Source organism: Atractosteus spatula, chromosome 2 (genome assembly GCF_055471065.1).
Source record: "Atractosteus spatula isolate fAtrSpa1 chromosome 2, fAtrSpa1.hap1, whole genome shotgun sequence".
In the NCBI taxonomy this organism is placed as follows: Eukaryota; Metazoa; Chordata; class Actinopteri; order Semionotiformes; family Lepisosteidae; genus Atractosteus; species Atractosteus spatula.
This window is the reverse complement of record NC_142707.1, coordinates 13007819-13029644: the sequence shown is the minus strand read 5'-3', so window position 1 is coordinate 13029644 and position 21826 is coordinate 13007819. Positions and strand designations below refer to the sequence as shown.

The window sequence follows — 21826 nt, the reverse complement described above, 5'->3', positions numbered from 1 at the left end:
GTAGAAGAACTGGATATTTTTTTTCCGTCAAAAAAGACACCAATGGCGTCGTCTACCAAGGTGTATCATCATTTGTCTGGGCATCTGTCTGCCTGAGGGATCGTGGATGAAGACAGGGGAACTCGATCTACCCGCCCAGTCGGGGGTCTGTTTGGATCACCTGTGGAAGCGAGCGCCCGGCCGCGCGGGAAGCAGCGGGGCCCGCGAGAGCGGAAACAGTTAAACTCGTGGAGGGGAATGTCTCTCTCGCTCGCTCGCTCTCTCATCCCCGTCTCAAGAAAAAGCCGGGGTAGTACGGAGCGCTGTCAGTGAGGAGCTGCTCAGCCCAGTTGTCGAAACGACGGAAGGGAGGGAGAGAGAGAGAGAGAAGGGAGGGGGACGGGGAGGGAGAGAGAGAGACGGAGAAATTTGAAGGAGCATCAGACCCGACAGAGCGAGCGAGGAAGCCGACTCGCGACACCCAAGCGGCGAGATCGACGACGCGAAACGACGCCCAGTTAACATGCAGGTAAATAACTTTCCGGCTCGGGTCTTTGCTGCGTCGGAATTCCGCGTGTGGAGCGCAGCGCTCGTGATCCTACCGAGCGCGCAAGAATTCGACTTTGTTTTGCACGCGCATTGACTCCCCGCGGGGACGGGTGCACCGCGCGTGCAGCGCTGTTCCGTTCTCGTGAGCAGAGCGAGCTCCGCTGCCTGAGTTACGTAACCGGCCGAACAGTTTCGGCTTCTGCAGCCGGCACCTGCCCGCAGAGGCGGTGCGGTGCCCTTCACCCCGAACGGCCTGCCCCTGCCCCGCAGCGCTCGGGTCCCGGGTGCGAGTCCGGCGCCTGTGTGTGAGGAGTTTGCATGTTCTCTCCGGGACCGCTTGAGGTGTGTTGTCCGGTGTCTCTCAGGTGTTCCCCTGTGTGCGGACGTGTGCCCTGCGCCGGCTTTTGTCGTCTCTTTTAGGGCGAACTCTAGGCAGCTCTCTGGAAAGGATAACTTTTCCTTCTGTTGCAGAGCTGGGAGAGCAAAGACATGTTCAGCACCCTGTAGCTAAACCTCCCCAGGGAGAGTTCCCGGTTCCAGAGTACCGTACCGAGCTGCCCGTTAGTGTCTGTTAGCGAGCCTGTCTTCAGCCGGTCGCAGGGCGGGGGGCTCGCTCTGTCCCCTGCCCCCCGTGTCCCAGGACTGTGTCCCTCGCGGCGTCGTGACTGTAGTCAGTCCAAACTCCGGGCCGGCGCCCGGCTCGGATCTGTGTTCTTCAGAGAGGACTCGTGTAGTTCTGTCGGCTTTCAAGCCAGCAGAGTTCATGACCGCCAGCGCCAGTATTATTGTTGTTATTATGGGAATGCCCGCAGGTTGTGAAGCGGCGGTCTGAGACTGTGAGTAAAGCCCCAGAGACAGGCGGTCGAGCACCAGTACGGTAACTGGCCTCTCCGCACCGCCGAGGAGGCAGGCGGCTCTCGATCTGTACAGTCGATCCGCGATCCAGCGGGAGGGACCCCAGCCCTTCATCTGGTGCACAACTAGAAAGAGCGACGAGATCTCCGTGGAGTTTCTTCAGCGGGCTGTGGCGGGGGCGGATGGTGTTTTAATTGAGGTCGCCGCGCTTGTGCTGCTGGATCGCATCTCAGGCTGGGTCTCCGTGTCACACACACACACACACACACACACACACACACACTGATGGAGCAGGTCTCCGTGTCACACACACACACACACACACACTGATGGAGCAGGTCTCTGTGTCACACACACACACACACACACACACACACACTGATGGAGCAGGTCTCTGTGTCACTCACACACACTGATGGAGCAGGTCTCTGTGTCACACACACACACACACACACACACACACTGATGGAGCAGGTCTCTGTGTCACTCACACACACTGATGGAGCAGGTCTCTGTGTCACACACACACACACACTGATGGAGCAGGTCTCTGTCACACACACACACACACACACACACACACTGATGGAGCAGGTCTCTGTGTCACTCACACACACTGATGGAGCAGGTCTCTGTGTCACACACACACACACACTGATGGAGCAGGTCTCTGTGTCACACACACACACACACACACACACACACACTGATGGAGCAGGTCTCTGTCACACACACACACTGATGGAGCAGGTCTCTGTGTCACACACACACACACACACACACACACACTGATGGAGCAGGTCTCCGTGTCACACACACACACACACACACACACACACACACACACACACACTGATGGAGCAGGTCTCTGTGTCACTCACACACACTGATGGAGCAGGTCTCTGTGTCACACACACACACACACACTGATGGAGCAGGTCTCTGTGTCACACACACACACACACACACACACACACTGATGGAGCAGGTCTCTGTGTCACACACACACACACACACACACACACACACACACTGATGGAGCAGGTCTCTGTCACACACACACACTGATGGAGCAGGTCTCTGTGTCACACACACACACACACACACACACACACTGATGGAGCAGGTCTCTGTGTCACTCACACACACACACACACACACTGATGGAGCAGGTCTCTGTGTCACTCACACACACTGATGGAGCAGGTCTCTGTGTCACACACACACACACACTGATGGAGCAGGTCTCTGTGTCACACACACACACACACACACACACACACACACTGATGGAGCAGGTCTCTGTGTCACTCACACACACACACACACACACACACACACACACACACACACACACACACACACGCTGATGGGGCAGGTCTCTGTGTCTCACACACACACTGATGGAGCAGGTCTCTGTGTCTCACACACACACACACACACACATGATGGAGCAGGTCTCTGTGTCACACACACACACACACACACACACACACACACACACACACACACAGAAGGAGCAGGTCTCTGTGTCACACACACACCAGGAGATTACCATTCAGAGAGCACAGCACGGATTAGAGAGGACAGTGGCTCTCCAGTCCATCTGCCCAGTAGCGTAAATTCCCCAGGATGTTAACAGACTTTGTTAGAGAGATCAACTACTCTTTACGTCTGGCTAAAGTGCCCCCCATTTTCAGCCCTCTTAACCCCTGCCTGCGACCTGAGGGCTTGAGGGGAGCTGACTCTCTCTGACTGACAGCAAGACCTCTCTGAAGCAGGGTATACAGAGCGGACAGAGATCCTAATCAGAACATCGCAAACGAGAGGCCATTAGTAGCTAACTGATCTGAAGATCTCTCTCACGTGTTGCTTGAAGGAAGTCAGGGTACCGGCTTCAACAGCTTGGCTAGGTAGTTGGTTCCATTCTCCCACCACTGTTTGTGTAAATGAGTGCCTCCTCTTCTCCGTTTTAATTGCAGTTCCAGAGCAGTCAGCCTCACTGCTGTACAATAAAGCTTTTCCAAGGTGATACTGTCCTCTGTGTAGCACAGCGACCAAAATACAATAAAAGGCTCTCAGTTGTCTTAGTTGTGCCTGTGCAAGGCTCTGCGGTCCTCGATCTGAAATCTGCAGAGTTCACTGCGTTCTGGTGGCCCTTCGATGAGGACAGCTAATTTAGTGTGAACAGCTGCTGCAGTACTGAAGGACGGGCCCTCTCTCTCACACACACGCATCAGGTCTCCTGCTGCTGGAGACTAAATAAACACTGGCCATCTCCACACTCTGCGGCTCCACTGTGCTCCTCAACACGGCGTGCTCCTCAACACGGCGTGCTCCTCAACACAGGCAAGGCAGGATTTCAATACACGGTCAGAAACGGGTTCCAGGAAACTCCCTTGTGAGCACTTAGTGGAATCTCTGGCTTTGTGAACAAGGTGTTCGTGGTTGGATGTTGCATGTTGAGAATCTGAGGGAGAGTGGTGATTGTCATGATTACTGTGCGGTTTGTGTCTCTGAGGTGTGCAGATCCCATCAGTTCTGTCTCTGAAGCAGTTTCCTATGCTCTTTGTTCTGATGAGGCATACGTTCTGAATTCCGCATAAAAAATGCAGGTTGACCACTGTATTTGATCCCTTTTGTTCCTCCTTAGTAACTTTTCCACTCTAGTTTTACTACAGTCTCCACTTTAACAGCACTGTCCTACTGCACTTTTACTACAGTCTCCTACTGTAACAGCACTGTCCTACTGCACTTTTACTACAGTCCCCAGTGTAACAGGACTGTCCTACTGCACTTTTACTACAGTCCCCTACTGTAACAGCACTGTCCTACTGTACTTTTACTACAGTCCCCACTGTAACAGCACTGTCCTACTGCACTTTTACTACAGTCCCCTACTGTAACAGCACTGTCCTACTGTACTTTTACTACAGTCCCCACTGTAACAGCACTGTCCTACTGCACTTTTACTACAGTCTCCTACTGTAACAGCACTGTCCTACTGTACTTTTACTACAGTCCCCACTTTAACAGCACTGTCCTACTGCACTTTTACTACAGTCTCCTACTGTAACAGCACTGTCCTACTGTACTTTTACTACAGTCCCCACTGTAACAGGACTGTCCTACTGCACTTTTACTACAGTCTCCTACTGTAACAGCACTGTCCTACTGTACTATTACTACAGTCCCCAGTGTAACAGGACTGTCCTACTGCACTTTTACTACAGTCTCCACTGTAACAGCACTGTCCTACTGCACTTTTACTACAGTCCCCTACTGTAACAGCACTGTCCTACTGTACTTTTACTACAGTCCCCACTGTAACAGCACTGTCCTACTGCACTTTTACTACAGTCTCCTACTGTAACAGCACTGTCCTACTGTACTTTTACTACAGTCCCCACTTTAACAGCACTGTCCTACTGCACTTTTACTACAGTCCCCACTGTAACAGGACTGTCCTACTGCACTTTTACTACAGTCTCCTACTGTAACAGCACTGTCCTACTGTACTTTTACTACAGTCCCCACTTTAACAGCACTGTCCTACTGCACTTTTACTACAGTCCCCACTGTAACAGGACTGTCCTACTGCACTTTTACTACAGTCCCCACTGAAACAGGACTGTCCTACTGCACTTTTACTACAGTCCCCTACTGTAACAGCACTGTCCTACTGTACTTTTACTACAGTCTCCACTGTAACAGCACTGTCCTACTGCACTTTTACTACAGTCCCCACTGTAACAGGACTGTCCTACTGCACTTTTACTACAGTCCCCACTGAAACAGGACTGTCCTACTGCACTTTTACTACAGTCCCTACTGTAACAGGACTGTCTTACTGCACTTTACTACAGTCCCCACTGTAACAGGACTGTCCTACTGTACTTTTACTACAGTCCCACTGTAACAGCACTGTCCTACTGCACTTTTACTACAGTCCCCACTGAAACAGGACTGTCCTACTGCACTTTTACTACAGTCCCTACTGTAACAGGACTGTCTTACTGCACTTTACTACAGTCCCCACTGTAACAGGACTGTCCTACTGTACTTTTACTACAGTCCCACTGTAACAGCACTGTCCTACTGCACTTTTACTACAGTCCCCTACTGTAACAGCACTGTCCTACTGTACTTTTACTACAGTCTCCACTGTAACAGCACTGTCCTACTGCACTTTTACTACAGTCCCCATTGTAACAGGACTGTCCTACTGCACTTTTACTACAGTCCCCACTGAAACAGGACTGTCCTACTGCACTTTTACTACAGTCCCTACTGTAACAGGACTGTCTTACTGCACTTTACTACAGTCCCCACTGTAACAGGACTGTCCTACTGTACTTTTACTACAGTCCCACTGTAACAGCACTGTCCTACTGCACTTTTACTACAGTCCCCACTGTAACAGCACTGTCCTACTGTACTTTTACTACAGTCCCCACTGTAACAGGACTGTCCTACTGCACTTTTACTACAGTCTCCTACTATAACAGCACTGTCCTACTGTACTTTTACTACAGTCCCCACTGTAACAGGACTGTCCTACTGTACTTTTACTACAGTCCCCACTGTAGCAGGGCTGTCCTACTGCACTTTTACTACAGTCCCCTACTGTAACAGGACTGTCCTACTGTAGTTTTACTACAGTCCCCAGTGTAACAGGACCTGTCCTACTATACTTTTACTACAGTCCCCAGTGTAACAGCACTGTCCTACTGCACTTTTACTACAGTCTCCACTGTTACAGCACTGTCCTACTGCACTTTTACTACAGTCTCCACTGTAACAGCACAGTACAAAATGGCTTTCCTGAATTTACTGAATTTTATATGAAGCTCTCTTTAGAGAGTTTCGGTATCACAATACTATGCCTGTGTAGAGGGTAGAATAGGTCATTTTTAAAAATGCATAAGAACTTTCTGCAGATTCAGACTGCACTCCTGCAGGGCTCAGTGTCTGTTTTTTGTTTTGCGTGAGCTCTGGGTTACACAGCTGGTCTAATTGTGTGGCTGCATAACTAATGCTTCTACCCAGGCTCCAGCCTGCTGTATGGGCAGGTGTACTGTAGCGTTAGCGGGGTCCTCCCAGAAAGCAGCATGCTCCACTCCAGCTCTCCCAGCCTGTCACTCGAGCCCGTTCAGAGCTGTCGGTGGGCAACTGGGCGCACGCGACCGCCCCAGCCCGTGGTCCCCGGACTCCTCCAGGGCAGCGGGACGCCGCTGTATTCATTCAGCTTTCACCAGCGTGCTTAGAGCACAATACCCTGGCAGAAATGAAACAATCCCTCCCATTAATTTTTCAGCACGCGGGGCGCCCTGCCTGGGGGGGCTGTCTGGGGAGCGGGCGATTTCAGAGCGCAGGAGGAGGACGGGGGTCGTGTTCCTGGGCCGGGAGTTCTGCACACAGTCGCCGCACACGGTCGAACTTCTGCCTGGGCCGCCGGGGGGCTGTGGGGGGCTGTGGGGGGCCCACGAGCTCGTCGCGGCTCCTCCTGTGTCTGTCGCTCCGGGAGAGGAGCGGGGCCGCTGGGGGGCCGCTGGGGGGCCGCCGGGGGGCTGTGGGGGGCCCACGAGCTCGTCGCGGCTCCTCCTGTGTCTGTCGCTCCGGGAGAGGAGCGGGGCCGCTGGGGGGCCGCCGGGGGGCCGCCGGGGGGCTATGGGGGGCCCACGAGCTCGTCGCGGCTCCTCCTGTGTCTGTCGCTCCGGGAGAGGAGCGGGGCCGCTGGGGGGCTGTGGGGGGGCTCTTCCTTGTCTATATCCAGTGTCTCCACCCCTGGTCCTGGTTAGTCCACCAGTCTTTAGGAATTGGTTTAGTGGTGACCTGCAAAACCTACTGGCCTGGGACTCTCCAGGACCCCCTGATCTGTATCTTCCCAGCAGGACCCTAGCTGGAGACTTCTGCTTCCAACTGTAGCTTAGTTCATAGATGACATGGTTATGCAACACTGCCATGAACCCGGATCTCTCCTTCACAGTAGCGGCGCTGCACCAGGTGCTGGTATTTCCTAGAGGCAGGCCTGTGGCGCTCAGGTGGCAAGAGCAGACGTGCCCGACAGGCTACGTGGCTCATCCCAGTTTTGCTTTGTTGACTCTGTTAAAATGAGCAATTGTTCTGCCAGTCCACCAGACGGCTGCCCGGCAGGAAGAGCAGGCTCGTCATCCTGTTGTGTAATGGCCAGGAGACCCCGGATCCTGTTTGTTTATCTGCCTTGATCTGGTTCATATTAGTCCAGTCCTGCATGGAGGAAAGGAGAGAGGGACAGGATCAGAAGGAGAGAGGGATGGGAGCAGGGGGAGAGAGAGGGACGGGAGCAGGGGGAGAGGGGGACAGGAGCAGGGGGGACAGGATCAGAAGGAGAGAGGGACGGTAGCAGGGGGGACAGGATCAGATGGAGAGAGGGACGGGAGCAGGGGGGGGAGAGGGACAGGAGCAGGGGGAGAGAGGGACAGGAGCAGGGGGAGAGAGGGGGACAGGATCAGAAGGAGAGAGGGATGGAAGCAGGAGGAGAGAGGGACAGGGGCAGGGGGAGGGAGAGGGACGGGAGCAGGAGGAGAGGGGGACAGGAGCAGGGGGGGCAGGAGCAGGGGGAGAGGGGGACAGGAGCAGGGGGAGAGAGGGACAGGAGCAGAGGGAGAGAGGAGGACAGGATCAGAAGGAGAGAGGAACAGGAGCAGGGGGAGGGAGGGACAGGAGCAGGGGGGGCAGAATCAGAAGGAGAGAGGGACGGGAGCAGGGGGAGAGAGGGACAGGAGCAGGGGGGGCAGGATCAGAAGGAGAGGGGGATGGGAGCAGGGGGGGCAGGATCAGAAGGAGAGAGGGACGGGAGCAGGGGGAGAGGGGTAGAGGGGGACGGGAGCAGGGGGAGAGGGGGACAGGAGCGGGGGGGCACGGGAGCAGGAGGAGAGGGGGACAAGAGCAGGGGGGGGAGAGGGACAGGAGCAGGAGGAGAGGGGGACAGGAGCAGGGGAGAGGGGGACAGAAGCAGGGGAGAGGGGGACAGGAGCAGGGGAGAGGGGGACAGGAGCGGGGGGAGAGGGGGACAAGAGTGGGGGGAGAGATGGACAAGAGCGGGAGAGAGGGGGACGGGAGCAGAGGGAGAGGGGACAGGAGCAGGGGGAGAGAGAGAGACAGGAGCAGGAGGAGAGGGGGACAGGAGCAGGGGGGGAGGCTGGAGAGTGAGAGAGCACCAGAAAGCAGTTAATAGCTTCCTGGTGTTTGTCCACAGCGACAAGCACACCCCTGGTAAGAAGCACTACCCCTCCTCCCTGCTTCGCATGTTGCTGGAGAAAAGGCAGTGAAAGAGAAGCAGATCAGCTCCCTCGACGCTGATGTCATCGAGCAAACTTTTCCCTCGCGCTGGAGACGTCTGCGTTTCAGACTTACACTGACGCACCTTTCCCGGAACGGAAAGCAATCATCTCAACAAATGAGATTTTTGTTTGTGCCTGAGCTGAGATGTACAGTACCTTCAGACACTGGCGGACTTACCTGCGGTAGAACTGGAGGTCTTAATCAGTCGTGATTTATTAATTGAACTGTCCTCCAGGCGGTGAAAAAAGCAGAGTTAAAGGGTCACGTCTGCTGCTTCCTTGTGGAAGGAAAAGAGTATTTTATAGAAAAGACTACTTGAAATACCCTGGAGCCTCCCAGCTCCCAGAAACATGCTGGCAGGGTTAATTGTCTCTGTGTGTTTGTGCCTGTGTGTGTGTGATTGCTATGGACTGGCATCCCTGCCTCGTGCTTTCATAGCGGTCCCTGGGCTGCCTGGTACAGTGTGGCTCAGTAGTTCCCGTGTGCGCACGTGTGTTCACGCATGTGTGCCCTGCAGTGGATTGGCTTCCTTACCTTGTGCTTTTATGATTTGGAGTAATTAGTGTCTCTAAATAGCTCCTTTGTGTGCACGTGTGTTCATTCGTGTGTGTGTGTTCGTGTGTGTGTTCATGCGTGTGTGCCCTGTGATGGATTGGCCTCCCCACCGTGTGCCTTGTGCTTCCAGGATAGACTCCAGGCTGCCGTGACTCCTCCTGGGAATAAGTGTCTCTCGGACACTGGAAGGACAGTACCGTGCCACTCAAGCAGAGTCGAGCGAATTTAAGAATTGAACTGAATGGAGTACGTGTTTTAATAATAAATTCAGGGTGTGTAAGGAAAGTGGTGTGATAGCTGTGGGAACAGGGTGACGGCGTGCACGATGGTGGTGTTCAGGGTTCACTGGAGTGCAGGCAGTGTGCTCGTCAGGTGTGCAGCCTGCAGAGTGCTCCAGCTGGAGTGTGCTCCTCAGAACTGCTGAGATGGAGATTCTGTATAATGTGGCTCATGTGTGTGTGTAGATTGGGGTCTCTCTCTCGCTCTGTCCTGTCCCGCTACAGCTGAGGGGTCCCCAGAAGAGGAGATGTGAGGGTGACCGCTTGCTCCTGAGAGATCTGTTGGCTCCGCAGGGGAGCTTGTTCCCCAAGAGCCCTCTCCTGTGGTACTTAATCTGTCTGAAAATTGAAACCCTCGAACCAGGTGCCGTCAGTTCCAGCTCCTCTGTTGTGGCAGTGCTGTGTATATAGAGTACTCGCGCTCGTATATGAAGAGCCCTGCCGTTCTCCGGTGACAGGCCTGGACACAGAGGCCGGTCGCAGACGATTGAGCCAGCCTGCTGGCTGCTGAGACCGGGACGGTTCCGAATGCCAGGCGTGCCAGCGGCGTGTTTGTGTTTCTGCGTGTGTGCCAGGAAAGGTGTCTAATTGATGAAGAGACGGGGACTCGTTTCACTTGACACTCCCGATCTTCCTGCCACCTGTGCCACCCTCAGTGGCAGCGCGTGAATAATGCAGGGGCCGCAAGTCTCAGTTTGCTCGTCTCTCAGACCGCAGCCCTGGCGGAGTCCCTTCTCTCTGTAGCGGAGCTGGTATTGTCATCAGCCTGCCTCCCCCCTCAGCAAACACAGTGGAAGTGTTAGCTTTTCCCCTGCGGCCTCCACACCCCCCTGTTCTCAACATCCACAGTCTGAACGACTGTCTGCATCAGGCCCTGCGGATACTGAGGTGTTTGTCTGCTCTCTTTTGTGCTCGGTGTCTTGTCACATTTATGGCGAGGACAAATCAATCAAAACCTACCAGCAAGCATATAACCCTACGATACCCTTCATATTCAATACTTCAGTACAGCAGAATACTCCCATTACAGATCTGCCAAACAACTACAGTAAATCAGTCCTGTTACAGTAGGGACTGTAGTAAAAGTATAATAGGACAGTCCTGTTACAGTAGGAGACTGTAGTAAAAGTGCAGTAGGACAGTCCTGTTACAGTAGGGACTGTAGTAAAAGTGCAGTAGGACAGTGCTGTTACAGTAGGGGACTGTAGTAAAAGTACAGTAGGACAGTCCTGCTACAGTGGGGACTGTAGTAAAAGTGCAGTAGGACAGTCCTGCTACAGTGGGGACTGTAGTAAAAGTACAGTAGGACAGTGCTGTTACAGTAGGGACTGTAGTAAAAGTGCAGTACAGTCCTTGACTGTGGAGACAAGCCCTGTGTTCCTGTGGAGTGTGTGTAGGAAGGGTGCAGTACAGGTGCACTGGTTGCTCTGTTTGTAATAAATGAAGTAGCAGAGAGCAGATCTGTGTCACAGGTCCAAATCGAACCGCAGCAGTGAAATGAAAAAGAGCTGCAGCCGTCTGGAGCCCTGTACTTCCACTGTATCATTCCCGCCTCCACCAGTCTCAGTCTCTTTTAGCTGAATAAATAAGTATAAAAGATATGCAGATTTCTACTTGGTGAAGTGTCTTTGTTTTTCTGTCTCCGTTGCTCAGACTCGTCCTGTATAAACATGTGTTATGTAGATTTATTCTTTAAAAAGTGGCTTTATGTAATTCAGATCTCTCTCCATACCGCCTCCCCCATTCTGAACGAACAGGCTGAACAAACATAAATGCAGATTTTGAGTTTGCAGCTGTGTGTAGTCGTTTCTCCCTTTTGCTTTGTATAAAAGAAGGCTTTTGATGAAGTTCTGCATAAAAGATTAATTCTCGAATTACATAGCATTTAGGGAAATGTGTGCAATTGCAATGAATGAGAACTGGCTAATGAGATACGGTGAGTACAGATCAGTGGTAAAGGTCCAGATTGGAATAATTAAATTGGTGGGGTACCACAAGGATCTGTACTAGGACCACTTCTCTTTCTCATATTCATGATCTGGTATAGTGAGTCAACTAGTCATGATAATAAATCAAGAGGCTTAGCAGCCACTGTAGAAGTATTACATGAAATTCAAAAATATTAAGATAAAATACAAGACTGGGTGAACACCTGCCAGATGGCTTCTAATGGAGACAGGTGCATGGTTTTGCATGCAGGTAGGAAACATAGAAACTACAAATACACAATAGAAGACGCTGAGCTAGAAGAGGCTACGTTCTTAAAGTATTTAGGTGTTTATGTTAATACATTGGTTACATCTTCCAGATTATGTGGGGAAGCAGTAAAAAAGAAAATGTTAGACTGTATAGTCAAAAGTGTAGCTTTCAAATCAAGGAAAACTGTTACAATTGTACAGCACAATGCACTAGTACATTTAGAATACTGTGTGCAGTTTTGGTCAGCACTTCATAGAGAAGACAGCGCTGTTGTAGAATCGGTCTGGAGAAAAGCAGTCGGACACAGTCCAGGATTTATACCAGTGGTGGCCAGTCCTGGTCCTGGGTGAGCCACAAACCTGCTGGTTTCTGTTCCAGCCAAGCCCTGAGCTACACAATCAAACCCTTCATTAAGATTAATCTGTGCTGTTTGTCCCCAGGTCGTAAACATGTTGGAGCTTTAATTCCTGTATTTTGTGAGTGAAATAAAATCCCCAATTTGTGACTAGAAACAAAATGCAAATATTCAATTGAAGCAACTTCTTAGATTAATTAAGTCTTTGATTATCTATACTCAAGATAGGATGGAGTGAAAACCAGCAGTTGTGTGTCAGCAGGACCAAGACTGGGAACCACTGACTGGCTGAAGGAACTGAATTGATTTAGTCTTGACTGGAAAAGACTACGAGGATACTGTAATCATAACTATAGGCATAGACAAAGCCAATCCAGAGGACGTCTTCGAGATGAACAGTAAAAGATGAAGCAGAGGACACAAGTCCTTCCATATGCAGTATATGGAAGTGCATTTAAAACTGGAAAAAGGAGACACTTTTTTTACACAAAGGGTAGTGGGAGTGTGGAACAATCCATTTAGCCATGCTGTTGAAGACAGTAAACCCAGCAGCATGTCTTTGGACTGTGGGAGGAAACCAGAGCACCTGGAGGGAACACGAACAGAAAGCACCCCAGTTTGTGTGCCAGGCTGTGGTCCCTGAGCCTGTCCTTTGTCAGCGTCTGATTCTTCTTGTTCTCTCTCGCCATGGTCACTCGGCCAGCGTGTGCGGTCTGTTTCGGGCCCCGTAGCCTTCTGGTTCCTCTCCCGCTCACCGCCCTCCCCTTTTCTCCTGCCTCTCCTTCTTCAGTCTCTAACACCCAGCGTTCAGAGTCGGCAACAGCATTTCCGGACACTGCTAATAAGAAACAACACTCATGCTTATCTCTCTTCCTTGTTCTGTGTGTTTCTAGTCTGTCCGTGCTGTCACTATCTATTACTTATAGTTTCCTATGCGTGGTGTTGTCTGTCGGCCTGTGCATGTCGCGGATGAGAATCCCAGTGTACCTGTACGTGTGCATATGGCCGATGAGCTCCCCTATCTCCATGTCTCTACTGATCTGTAAAAGAGGTCTGGCTCTGCGCTCTCGGGAGACTTCCCAGTTCGGTGGGGGTGGCAGCAACTCATTTGCCGTTCCTCCAGAGCGGCGCGGCTGGTGCTCGTCCTGGCGAGACGAGCCCCTCTCTCCGCGGGGGGTGCGGCAGCAGCCAGACGCTCCCCGCTGCGGGCGCCCATTACCTCCCCCCGGGTGCAGTGAAGACGCTTCGTTTTCGGCTGTTGTTTCATTTGACAGAAATCGAGCCCGGTGGTGATTATTGCCGTAATGCGCTTCTTCTTTTCCCTAATTTCTCCTTCGCCGCCGGGAGCTGGCAGCCAGCGGCAGGGGTCGGCGCAGTCCCCAGATAGGCGTTTTGTAAATGGGGAGAGAAATGACAGCAGTTCTGCTGCGGAAGTTCCCCTTGCATTCGTATCCTCCTGGGGGCTGGGGAGGGGGTCCCCCTCTTTGTATTTCTGCAGCCTTTCAGGCAGGCACTGCGACACGAGAAGAAATAGAGGTGTTTTGTGCCCGGCGGTTGAACAATAACTCCTGCACCATGCTCGCCCACAGCTCCTGCCGACTGCTTCTGTGGCCTGGCTGTGGCCGTTTAGGAAAAGTCCTGGGCAGCCTTCATTCTTTCTTGTGTCTGAGGAAGTTATTGTGTTTGTGAAAAATGATATTAGGCGCCTGAACGATGTCAGCAGCAGAGCTCGGCAGCCTAGACGTGGGGCTGGGAGACCCTAATCAGCAGTGGCTCCTTGGCGCTGGGTGTTGGGATTAGTCTCTCTGGGCACTCCCAGCTCTCCTGCAGTCAGCGACCCCTGCCCGATGTCAGCAGGCTTGCAGTGATGTCAGCGGGGGACGTCCTGCCCCCCCAGTCAGAATTGGCTCTCCTGTCAGTCGCAGTGGAGCTGGCAGCCTGGCCAATGATGAGCAGGTGGGCGTGTCAAAGGGGTGTGTCTACACGGCGCTACTTCCCCAATGCCTGCAGGACTTGTGGCCACTGACTAGAATGAAAAAGCAATTGTTGAGTTCGAAAAAAAGGTGACAAATTACTAAATGACTATGCCGAAGGAACAAATGCTTGACTGCATGAAACAGTCAAGCATGAAACAATTGATTTCAGCACTAAAAAATAACCAATTGGTTATGATTCAGATGCAACATTTAAACACTTGGTCCATCCTACTCATTTGGATTCACTGCAGCCAATCAATCCAGTTGTTTCTTAAAAGATCTTGGAGATCCAGCTTCAGGCAGCGTGGATGAGTGGTTTGGTCCAGATAAACTTTGTGTCTCTATGTAAAGTGTTACCTGCTTTCTTACCTCTACTTGTGACCCTGGGTCTGTGTTTCACTGTGCAGGCGGGAGTCTGACCTTGCCGGTACCTTTGAGGAACGCTTTGGTCAGATCCCACTTGTGTAGGACTGTGGAGATTCAGGTCCTCCGGCCTCGATGGCCACGAGGAGCATGTGAGATCATCCTGTTAGTCTTCGTGGACTGGTGGGAACTGTGCACGCTGTGTTGAGTGAGGGCGTGGCAACAGCGGGGCCAGCACGAGACCGGCACACGACGCGACGCTCTGCTCGGGCCCCAGAGCTGACGGAGACCGAATCACTTTTTATTACCAGGGGGCTGGTTGTGCGCGACGTGAATCCGTGCGCTCGTGTCCCCCTCGACACAGTCAGTCTGTGCCATGGGCGTCTCGTGTAGTTCTGTGGGGCACCCACACATGCTGCACGTGCACACTGAACCACAGAGATCACGTGTCCATGCGAAAGACACCAACATCACTGGTGTCCCCCAGTGCTCAGGGAGGGCAGTGCCAGCTCTGGCAGATGCCCTGCCTGCTGTTGTTCCAGGGGTCATGCCCGTGTGAAAACATGCTCCGCTGTCTGCTGTGATCCCTGCCCAGAATTCAGGACCTGGCCACTTTTTTTCAACCATCAGTCCTGCTGGCTTTGCTTTGACAATATATCCTCTAGGGCTTTTGGTCAGGGTGTTTTTGTGGGGGGTGAGGGATGGTGTTAGTCAGTGTGTCCCTCTGCTGTGACCTTTGACCCCTCCCGGTAGAATGATGAGGGCGGCCCTGTTCTCGGAGACATGAGGAGTGGGTACTGCGCTTCCTGGTTCCTGGTTCATTTGTGCGAGTTTCCCCTTGTGTCCGCTGGGCTGATCCTGCACGGAGCGATTAGTCATCTTTAACTGATCTTTTATTAATGATGTTTTTACGTCGTTTTAATTATTCAGTGCCCTTTCCCAGTGAACTGTGGCTGGGCTTTGTAGTGCAGGTGTGCGTGTGTGGGGGGGGGATCCCTGGACACTTCCTTGCTCCCCTGTCCCTGACACACGCACATTGACACACGCTCAGATGCGTGTGCATGCATGGCTACACACATTGCTGCAGACCAGCGAGGACTCACATGTTCTGTTTTCCACTCAGTGTCTGGATGTCTGTGTGCAGTTTGGGTGGTGTGTGTGTGTCTGTGTGTAGTGTGGTTAGTGTCTGTGTGCAGTTTGGGTGGTGTGTGTGTCTGTGTGTAGTGTGGACAGTGTCTGTGTGCAGTTTGGGTGGTGCATGTGTGTCTGTGTGCAGTGTGGACAATGTCAGTGTGTCTGTGTGGACAATGTCTGTGTGTCTGTGCACAGTGTGAACAGTGTCTGTGTGCAGTTTGGGTGGGGTGTGTATGTCTGTGTGCACTGTGGACAGTGTCTGTGCAGTTTGGGTGGTGTGTGTGTATTCTGTGTGCAATGTGGACAGTGTGTGCAGTGTGGACAGTGTCTGTGTATCTGTGCACAGTGTGAACAGTGTATGTGTGCAGTTTGGGTGGTGTGTGTCTGTGCGCAGTGTGAACAGTGTCTGTGTGAAGTTTGGGTGGTGTGTGTGTGTCTTTGTGCAGTGTGGACAGTGTCAGTGTGTCTGTGTACAGTGTGGACGGTGTCAGTCTGGCAGTGCTCACTGTATATCTGGAGGTGATAAGGCCACAGTGTACAGGACAGTGTGTCGCCCGTGTAGAATTTGTCTGCTGGAGAATTCTGGCACGTTGCCATGGCAGCCAGGCACTTGTGTATGCTGATGAGATCTGAGAGGTTCATTCCAGCCCCCTCCTCAATTCTCCCCGTTAGACACACACATGCTTGCAAATGCACAAACGTGTAGACGCACCCACTCGCACAGAGAAGCGTGCGGAGACTCACTCGTCACTCTGTGTGACAGGTCTCGTGTTTAAGAATTAGCCTGATACAGTCCTGTTACTCTCCTGGGCTGAGCAAGGGCCCACAGTGGGGATCTGGATTCAGGGACTGACTGCATGTGTGAAGAATATGCATGCACAGCTGTCCATCCAGGACCTGAACAAACAAACTCACACCTCTATTGAAGAGGTGCCTTCTGTTGCCACTGAAGCCCCCTGTTAACCCCTCTGATTCTCTTGTCGCTGCGAGCAGTGAAGAACTTGCAAAAAGCTGATCTTTGCCCTGGAAAATTAAAAATAAGAAACACATTTCCTTCCCTGCTGATGCAGAAACAAAGTTACTTAATAATTGAGCGAAAAATCAATATCTGTCCTATTTCTTTTCTAATGCTGAATTACAGCATCAGATATTTGAGGAGAGGGAGTCTTGTGGGAAGGAAGTGACTCTTTTTCCCTTTTCCCCCTCTCTCCCCCTCTCTCCTGTCTCTATCACCCCTCTCTCTCCCCCCTCTCTCCTGTCTCTATCACCTCTCTCTCCCCCCCTCTCCTGTCTCTATCACCCCTCTCTCTCCCTTTCCCTCTCCTCTCCTCTATCACCCCTCTCTCTTTCCCTCTCCTGTCTCTATCACCCCCCTCTCTCTCTTTCCCTCTCCTGTCTCTATCACCCCTCTCTCTCCCTTTCCCTCTCCTGTCTCTATCACCCTTCTCTCTCCCTTTCCCTCTCCTGTCTCTATCACCCCTCTCTCTCGCCCCCTCTCTCCTGTCTTTATCACCTCTCTCTCTCCCTTTCCCTCTCCTGTCTCTATCACCCCTCTCTCTCTTTCTCTCTCCTCTCTCCATCACCCCCTCTCTCTTTCCCTCTCCTCTACCACCCCTCTCTCTTTCCCTCTCCTGTCTCTATCACCCCTCTCTTTCTCCCTCTCCTCTATCACCCCTCTCTCTCTCTCTCCCCCTCCTGTCTCTATCACCCCTCTCTCTCTCTTTCCCTCTCCTCTCTCTATCACCCCTCTCTCTCTCTTTCCCTCTCCTCTCTCTATCACCCCTCTCTCTCTCTTTTCCTCTCCTGTCTCTATCACCCCTCTCTCTCTCTTTCCCTCTCCTCTCTCTATCACCCCTCTCTCTCTCTTTCCCTCTCCTGTCTCTATCACCCCTCTCTCTCTCTCCCCCTCCTGTCTCTATCACCCCTCTCTCTCTCTTTCCCTCTCCTCTCTCTATCACCCCTCTCTCTCTCTTTCCCTCTCCTGTCTCTATCACCCACTGTGGAGACCTCTCTCTCTTCCCTCCCTCTCTCCCTGTCTTCGTCGCTCCTCTCCTCCTCTCCACCCCCCTTGTTTCTCCCTGTCTCTGCCCCGCTGTGGGCCAGGAGCAGCGGAAGGCTGTGGACGGGAGCCTGCTGGGCGATGCCAACGGGGTGGAGCCCAGCCCGGGCGGGAAGAAGGACAGCGGGAAGTGGCAGAAGCCCCGCCTCTCCCGGAAGACCCTGATGAAGTGCTGCCTGGTCAAGTGGATCATCGCCAGCACCGCCCCAGAGGGGCCAGGTAGGTGGCGCTGTCTGCCGGGACAGTGAGTTTTCAATCCAACGCTTCCTCATTGAGGTGGTGGGAGCTAGTCCGGCCCCCCGTCCGTATCCTGGTTTTGGAAAACCATATTCTAGTTGCTTTCATACAGGTCTCATGAACTGGATCATCGGCTATATAGTGGAAAAAGGTTTATCTGTTAACACTAAAAGAACCCAAAGGGTTTCCACTAGTTCTGAATCTGTATTCTCTGACAACTGACTGTGAACCCAGGTACTGTCATCTCAAGCTGAGATGCGAGTCCCAGAGGTTGATGGAGGTACAGTACATTCCTCATCTGTGTACAGAGACTGTGTGCGGCTGTGGGCCTGTAGTCAGTGTACAGAGGCTGTGCGGCTGTGGGCCTGTAGTCGGTGTACAGAGACTGTGCTGCTGTGGGCCTGTAGTCGGGGTACAGAGACTGTGTGCAGCTGTGGGCCTGTAGTCGGGGTACAGAGACTGTGTGCGGCTGTGGGCCTGTAGTCGGGGTACAGAGGCTGTGCAGCTGTGGGCCTGTAGTCGGGGTACAGAGACTGTGCAGCTGTGGGCCTGTAGTCGGGGTACAGAGACTGTGTGCGGCTGTGGGCCTGTAGTCAGTGTACAGAGGCTGTGCAGCTGTGGGCCTGTAGTCGGGGTACAAAGACTGTGTGCGGCTGTGGGCCTGTAGTCGGGGTACAGAGGCTGTGCGGCTGTGGGCCTGTAGTCGGGGTACAAAGACTGTGTGCGGCTGTGGGCCTGTAGTCGGGGTACAGAGGCTGTGCAGCTGTGGGCCTGTAGTCGGGGTACAGAGACTGTGTGTGGCTGTGGGCCTGTAGTCGGGGTACAAAGACTGTGTGCGGCTGTGGGCCTGTAGTCAGTGTACAGAGGCTGTGTGCAGCTGTGGGCCTGTAGTCGGGGTACAGAGACTGTGTGCAGCTGTGGGCCTGTAGTCGGTGTACAGAGGCTGTGCGGCTGTGGGCCTGTAGTCGGGGTACAGAGACTGTGTGTGGCTGTGGGCCTGTAGTCGGGGTACAGAGACTGTGTGTGGCTGTGGGCCTGTAGTCGGGGTACAGAGGCTGTGTGGCTGTGGGCCTGTAGTCGGGGTACAGAGGCTGTGCAGCTGTGGGCCTGTAGTCGGGGTACAGAGACTGTGTGCAGCTGTGGGCCTGTAGTCGGGGTACAGAGACTGTGTGCAGCTGTGGGCCTGTAGTCGGGGTACAGAGGCTGTACAGCTGTGGGCCTGTAGTCGGGGTACAGAGGCTGTGCGGCTGTGGGCCTGTAGTCGGGGTACAGAGGCTGTGCAGCTCTGTGTCTCAGTGTTCTCAGTGTTGAGCTCCAGTCAGATGTGCACAACAAGCAGAAAACGAGTCTCAGACAAACAGTGAAAGGAACCCAATGAAGCGCAGCAGATTGACTCGCGTGTGTGCGTGAGGGGAGAGGGCTTGCAGGAAGGCAACAGTTTATATTTAATTGATTATCCACTAAACCCTTCTTTGCCACCTCAGCCGGAACGTCTGATTTACTGCTGCCTGGCCTCCTTCCCTCCCCCAGTTTTAAAGACATGTGCCCGGGCCACGTCAATTATTGATGGCGTGCCTCGTGAGGTGATGTGAGCCCAGCCAGTGCAAGGTGACCAGGCTGAGCTCCCCTCCCTTGACAGGCGCTTCCAGGCCAGAGCTGTGGTGTCAGTGTCGTGGAAGAGCTAGCCACGATGAATCTTTCATAGCGCGTATTTCAAATGAAGGACGGCTCTGGCGGCTGTCCCTGTAAGAGACTGCAAGAGCCCCTCTGATTTCAGGAGGGGTTTGATCCGCTCCTCCGGATCGACTCTCTGTCAGTCCCGACGCGTCACCCGTCACTCCTCAGCTGCTGAACACGCAGCGCTGACACGGCTGCTACTTCACAGTCCAGAGAGACCCGGAATGCAAACACCTGCACCACGTTTCCTCGTGAGTGTAGTGGTGAGTACCCCTGCCTGTCACACCGGAGACCAGGGTTCGATTCCCCGACAGGGAGTTGCTCTTTTAAGCCAGCAGCCATATCACCCTGCAGCTCTCAGCTGGCAGCCCACTGAAGCTCAGCAGGTGTGAGCCTGGTCAGTACCTGGATGGGAGACCTCCTGGGAAAGTTACGGTTGCTGCTGGAGGAGGTGTTAGTGGGCCAAGCAGGGGGGCCACTCTATACACTATACTGTAAAAAGGCTCCGTCCTTCAGATGAGATGTGAAACCGAGGACCTGACTCTCTTGTGATTAAAAATCCCAGGGTGTTTCTCGAAAAGAGTAGGAGTGTTGCCCCGGTGTCCTGGCCAAATTTCCCCCTGGCCTTGACCAATCACGGCCTCCTCATAATCCCCATCTCTGAACTGGCTTCATCACTCTGTTCTCCTCCCCACTGAGAGCTGGTGTGTGGTGAGCGGACTGGAGCATCATGCAGGTGGGGCTGCACACTGGTGGTGGTGGAGGGGAGTCCCCATTACCTGTAAAGCGCTTTGAGTGGAGTGTCCAGAAAAGCGCCATATAAGTGTAAGGATTATTATAATTAGCATGTAGCTGTCAAGGATCATTGTTCACACACTCTCAGGGCTTGATTAAGCCAATGAACTGACTACATTGATGAGCCCTCACATGTGTACCAAGGGACTGCAGAACCACGGACGGCCTCTGTTCTGGATCACTGCGGTCTTCTTTCAAAACTGGCCTGCAGAGGAGAGAGGCTTAGACTCAGGGAATGCCCCATGAAGGCCCAGAGCTGTCCTGAGCCCTGGACAGAGGTCCAGGACAATAGGACCGAGGGATGTCTAAGTACGCTCTTGCAGTCTTGTACAGTAGCCAGGTGTGAGCAGCCTGCAGACAACGGCCTTCGTGAGTACCAGAGAATAAGGTGGAAGGGATCAGGCCGAGCCTCAACTACCTGAGCCCAGGATAAGTAAGCTCTCTTTTAATATTTAATAAAGACATGCGTGCTGATAAGGTTTCAATACCGGGAGAGTGGAATTGTCAAAATGCTGAAAACTGCTTAAATGTTTACACAAGCTTGATCATTCTAGCAGGAGGCTGTGCCGTCCCAGCCGAGCACATGGCCCTGTTTACTCACAGCCACCAGCGCCCTCTGGCGTCCGTACTTATAATTGCAGTATCGGGTTTTTTATATGTGTCCTCTGGCGCCCCCTCGTGCTTCACTGTGGAATTTGTTTTCAGTCCGATCGTGTAAACCAGAGTTGGCCACCTATGGCACTTGTTTGCGTATCAGTTCGGGGCTTTGCACCTTCCAATAAGTTAAGCACTGAATTGATTCTTATTTCTTAATGAACCCAGGGGTCACAGATCACTTCTATAATTAAGGATCAGCTGCAGCAAGGACTTACAAAAGTCATGGAATTCACCTGCTTAAGCGGACTGCCTCTGGTCCAAACCGTGACTTGGGGCACTGCTTGCTTTCTGTAAGAGGTGAGAAGGTTCAGTAATCAATACATCTGCTCAGGCGTCCCAGCTCCCTCTGTGTCATGACACCGTGGGGAGAAAGAATTGCCAATCCTCAGGCCTACATTTAAAAAAGAAATAAAACAGCCTCACTTTTAAGTCCATGCCACAGCGCTGTGCTTCACTACGGCCAATACTGTACAAGTAACGCCTGAGCCCGCAGTGCTGGTGTCACGTGCTGCCCATAGATCTCTGACCCCACAGCGAGTCCAAATACAGAGTGTGCCTGTGGCCCTAGCAGCTGTACTGATGAGAAACGTGGAAAAATGGGCTCTGGCTCCAACAGAACTCTCATAATAATAATAATTATAATTGCTTACACTTATATAGCGCTTTTCTGGACACTCCACTCAAAGCGCTTTACAGGTAATGGGGACTCCCCTCCACCTCCACCATGTGCAGCCCCACCTGGATGATGGGGATTATTAGGAGGCCATGATTGGTAAAGGCCAGGGGGAAATTTGCCTGGACACCGGGGTTACACCCTACTCTTTTCGAGAAA

At 52.8% G+C, this 21826-nt stretch overlaps 1 protein-coding gene across 1 annotated transcript in view; it reads left to right on the top strand.

Moving 5' to 3' along the window:
- The first annotated feature begins 291 nt into the window (after positions 1-291).
- kcnip3a (Kv channel interacting protein 3a, calsenilin) overlaps positions 292-21826 on the top strand; it is a 97250-nt gene continuing 75715 nt past the window's right edge. The window contains exons 1-2 of the mRNA XM_088907836.1: positions 292-508; positions 17673-17847. Coding sequence (XP_088763962.1) covers positions 503-508; positions 17673-17847 — 181 coding nt within the window. The 5' untranslated portion in view covers positions 292-502. The remainder of the gene's footprint in view (positions 509-17672; positions 17848-21826) is intronic.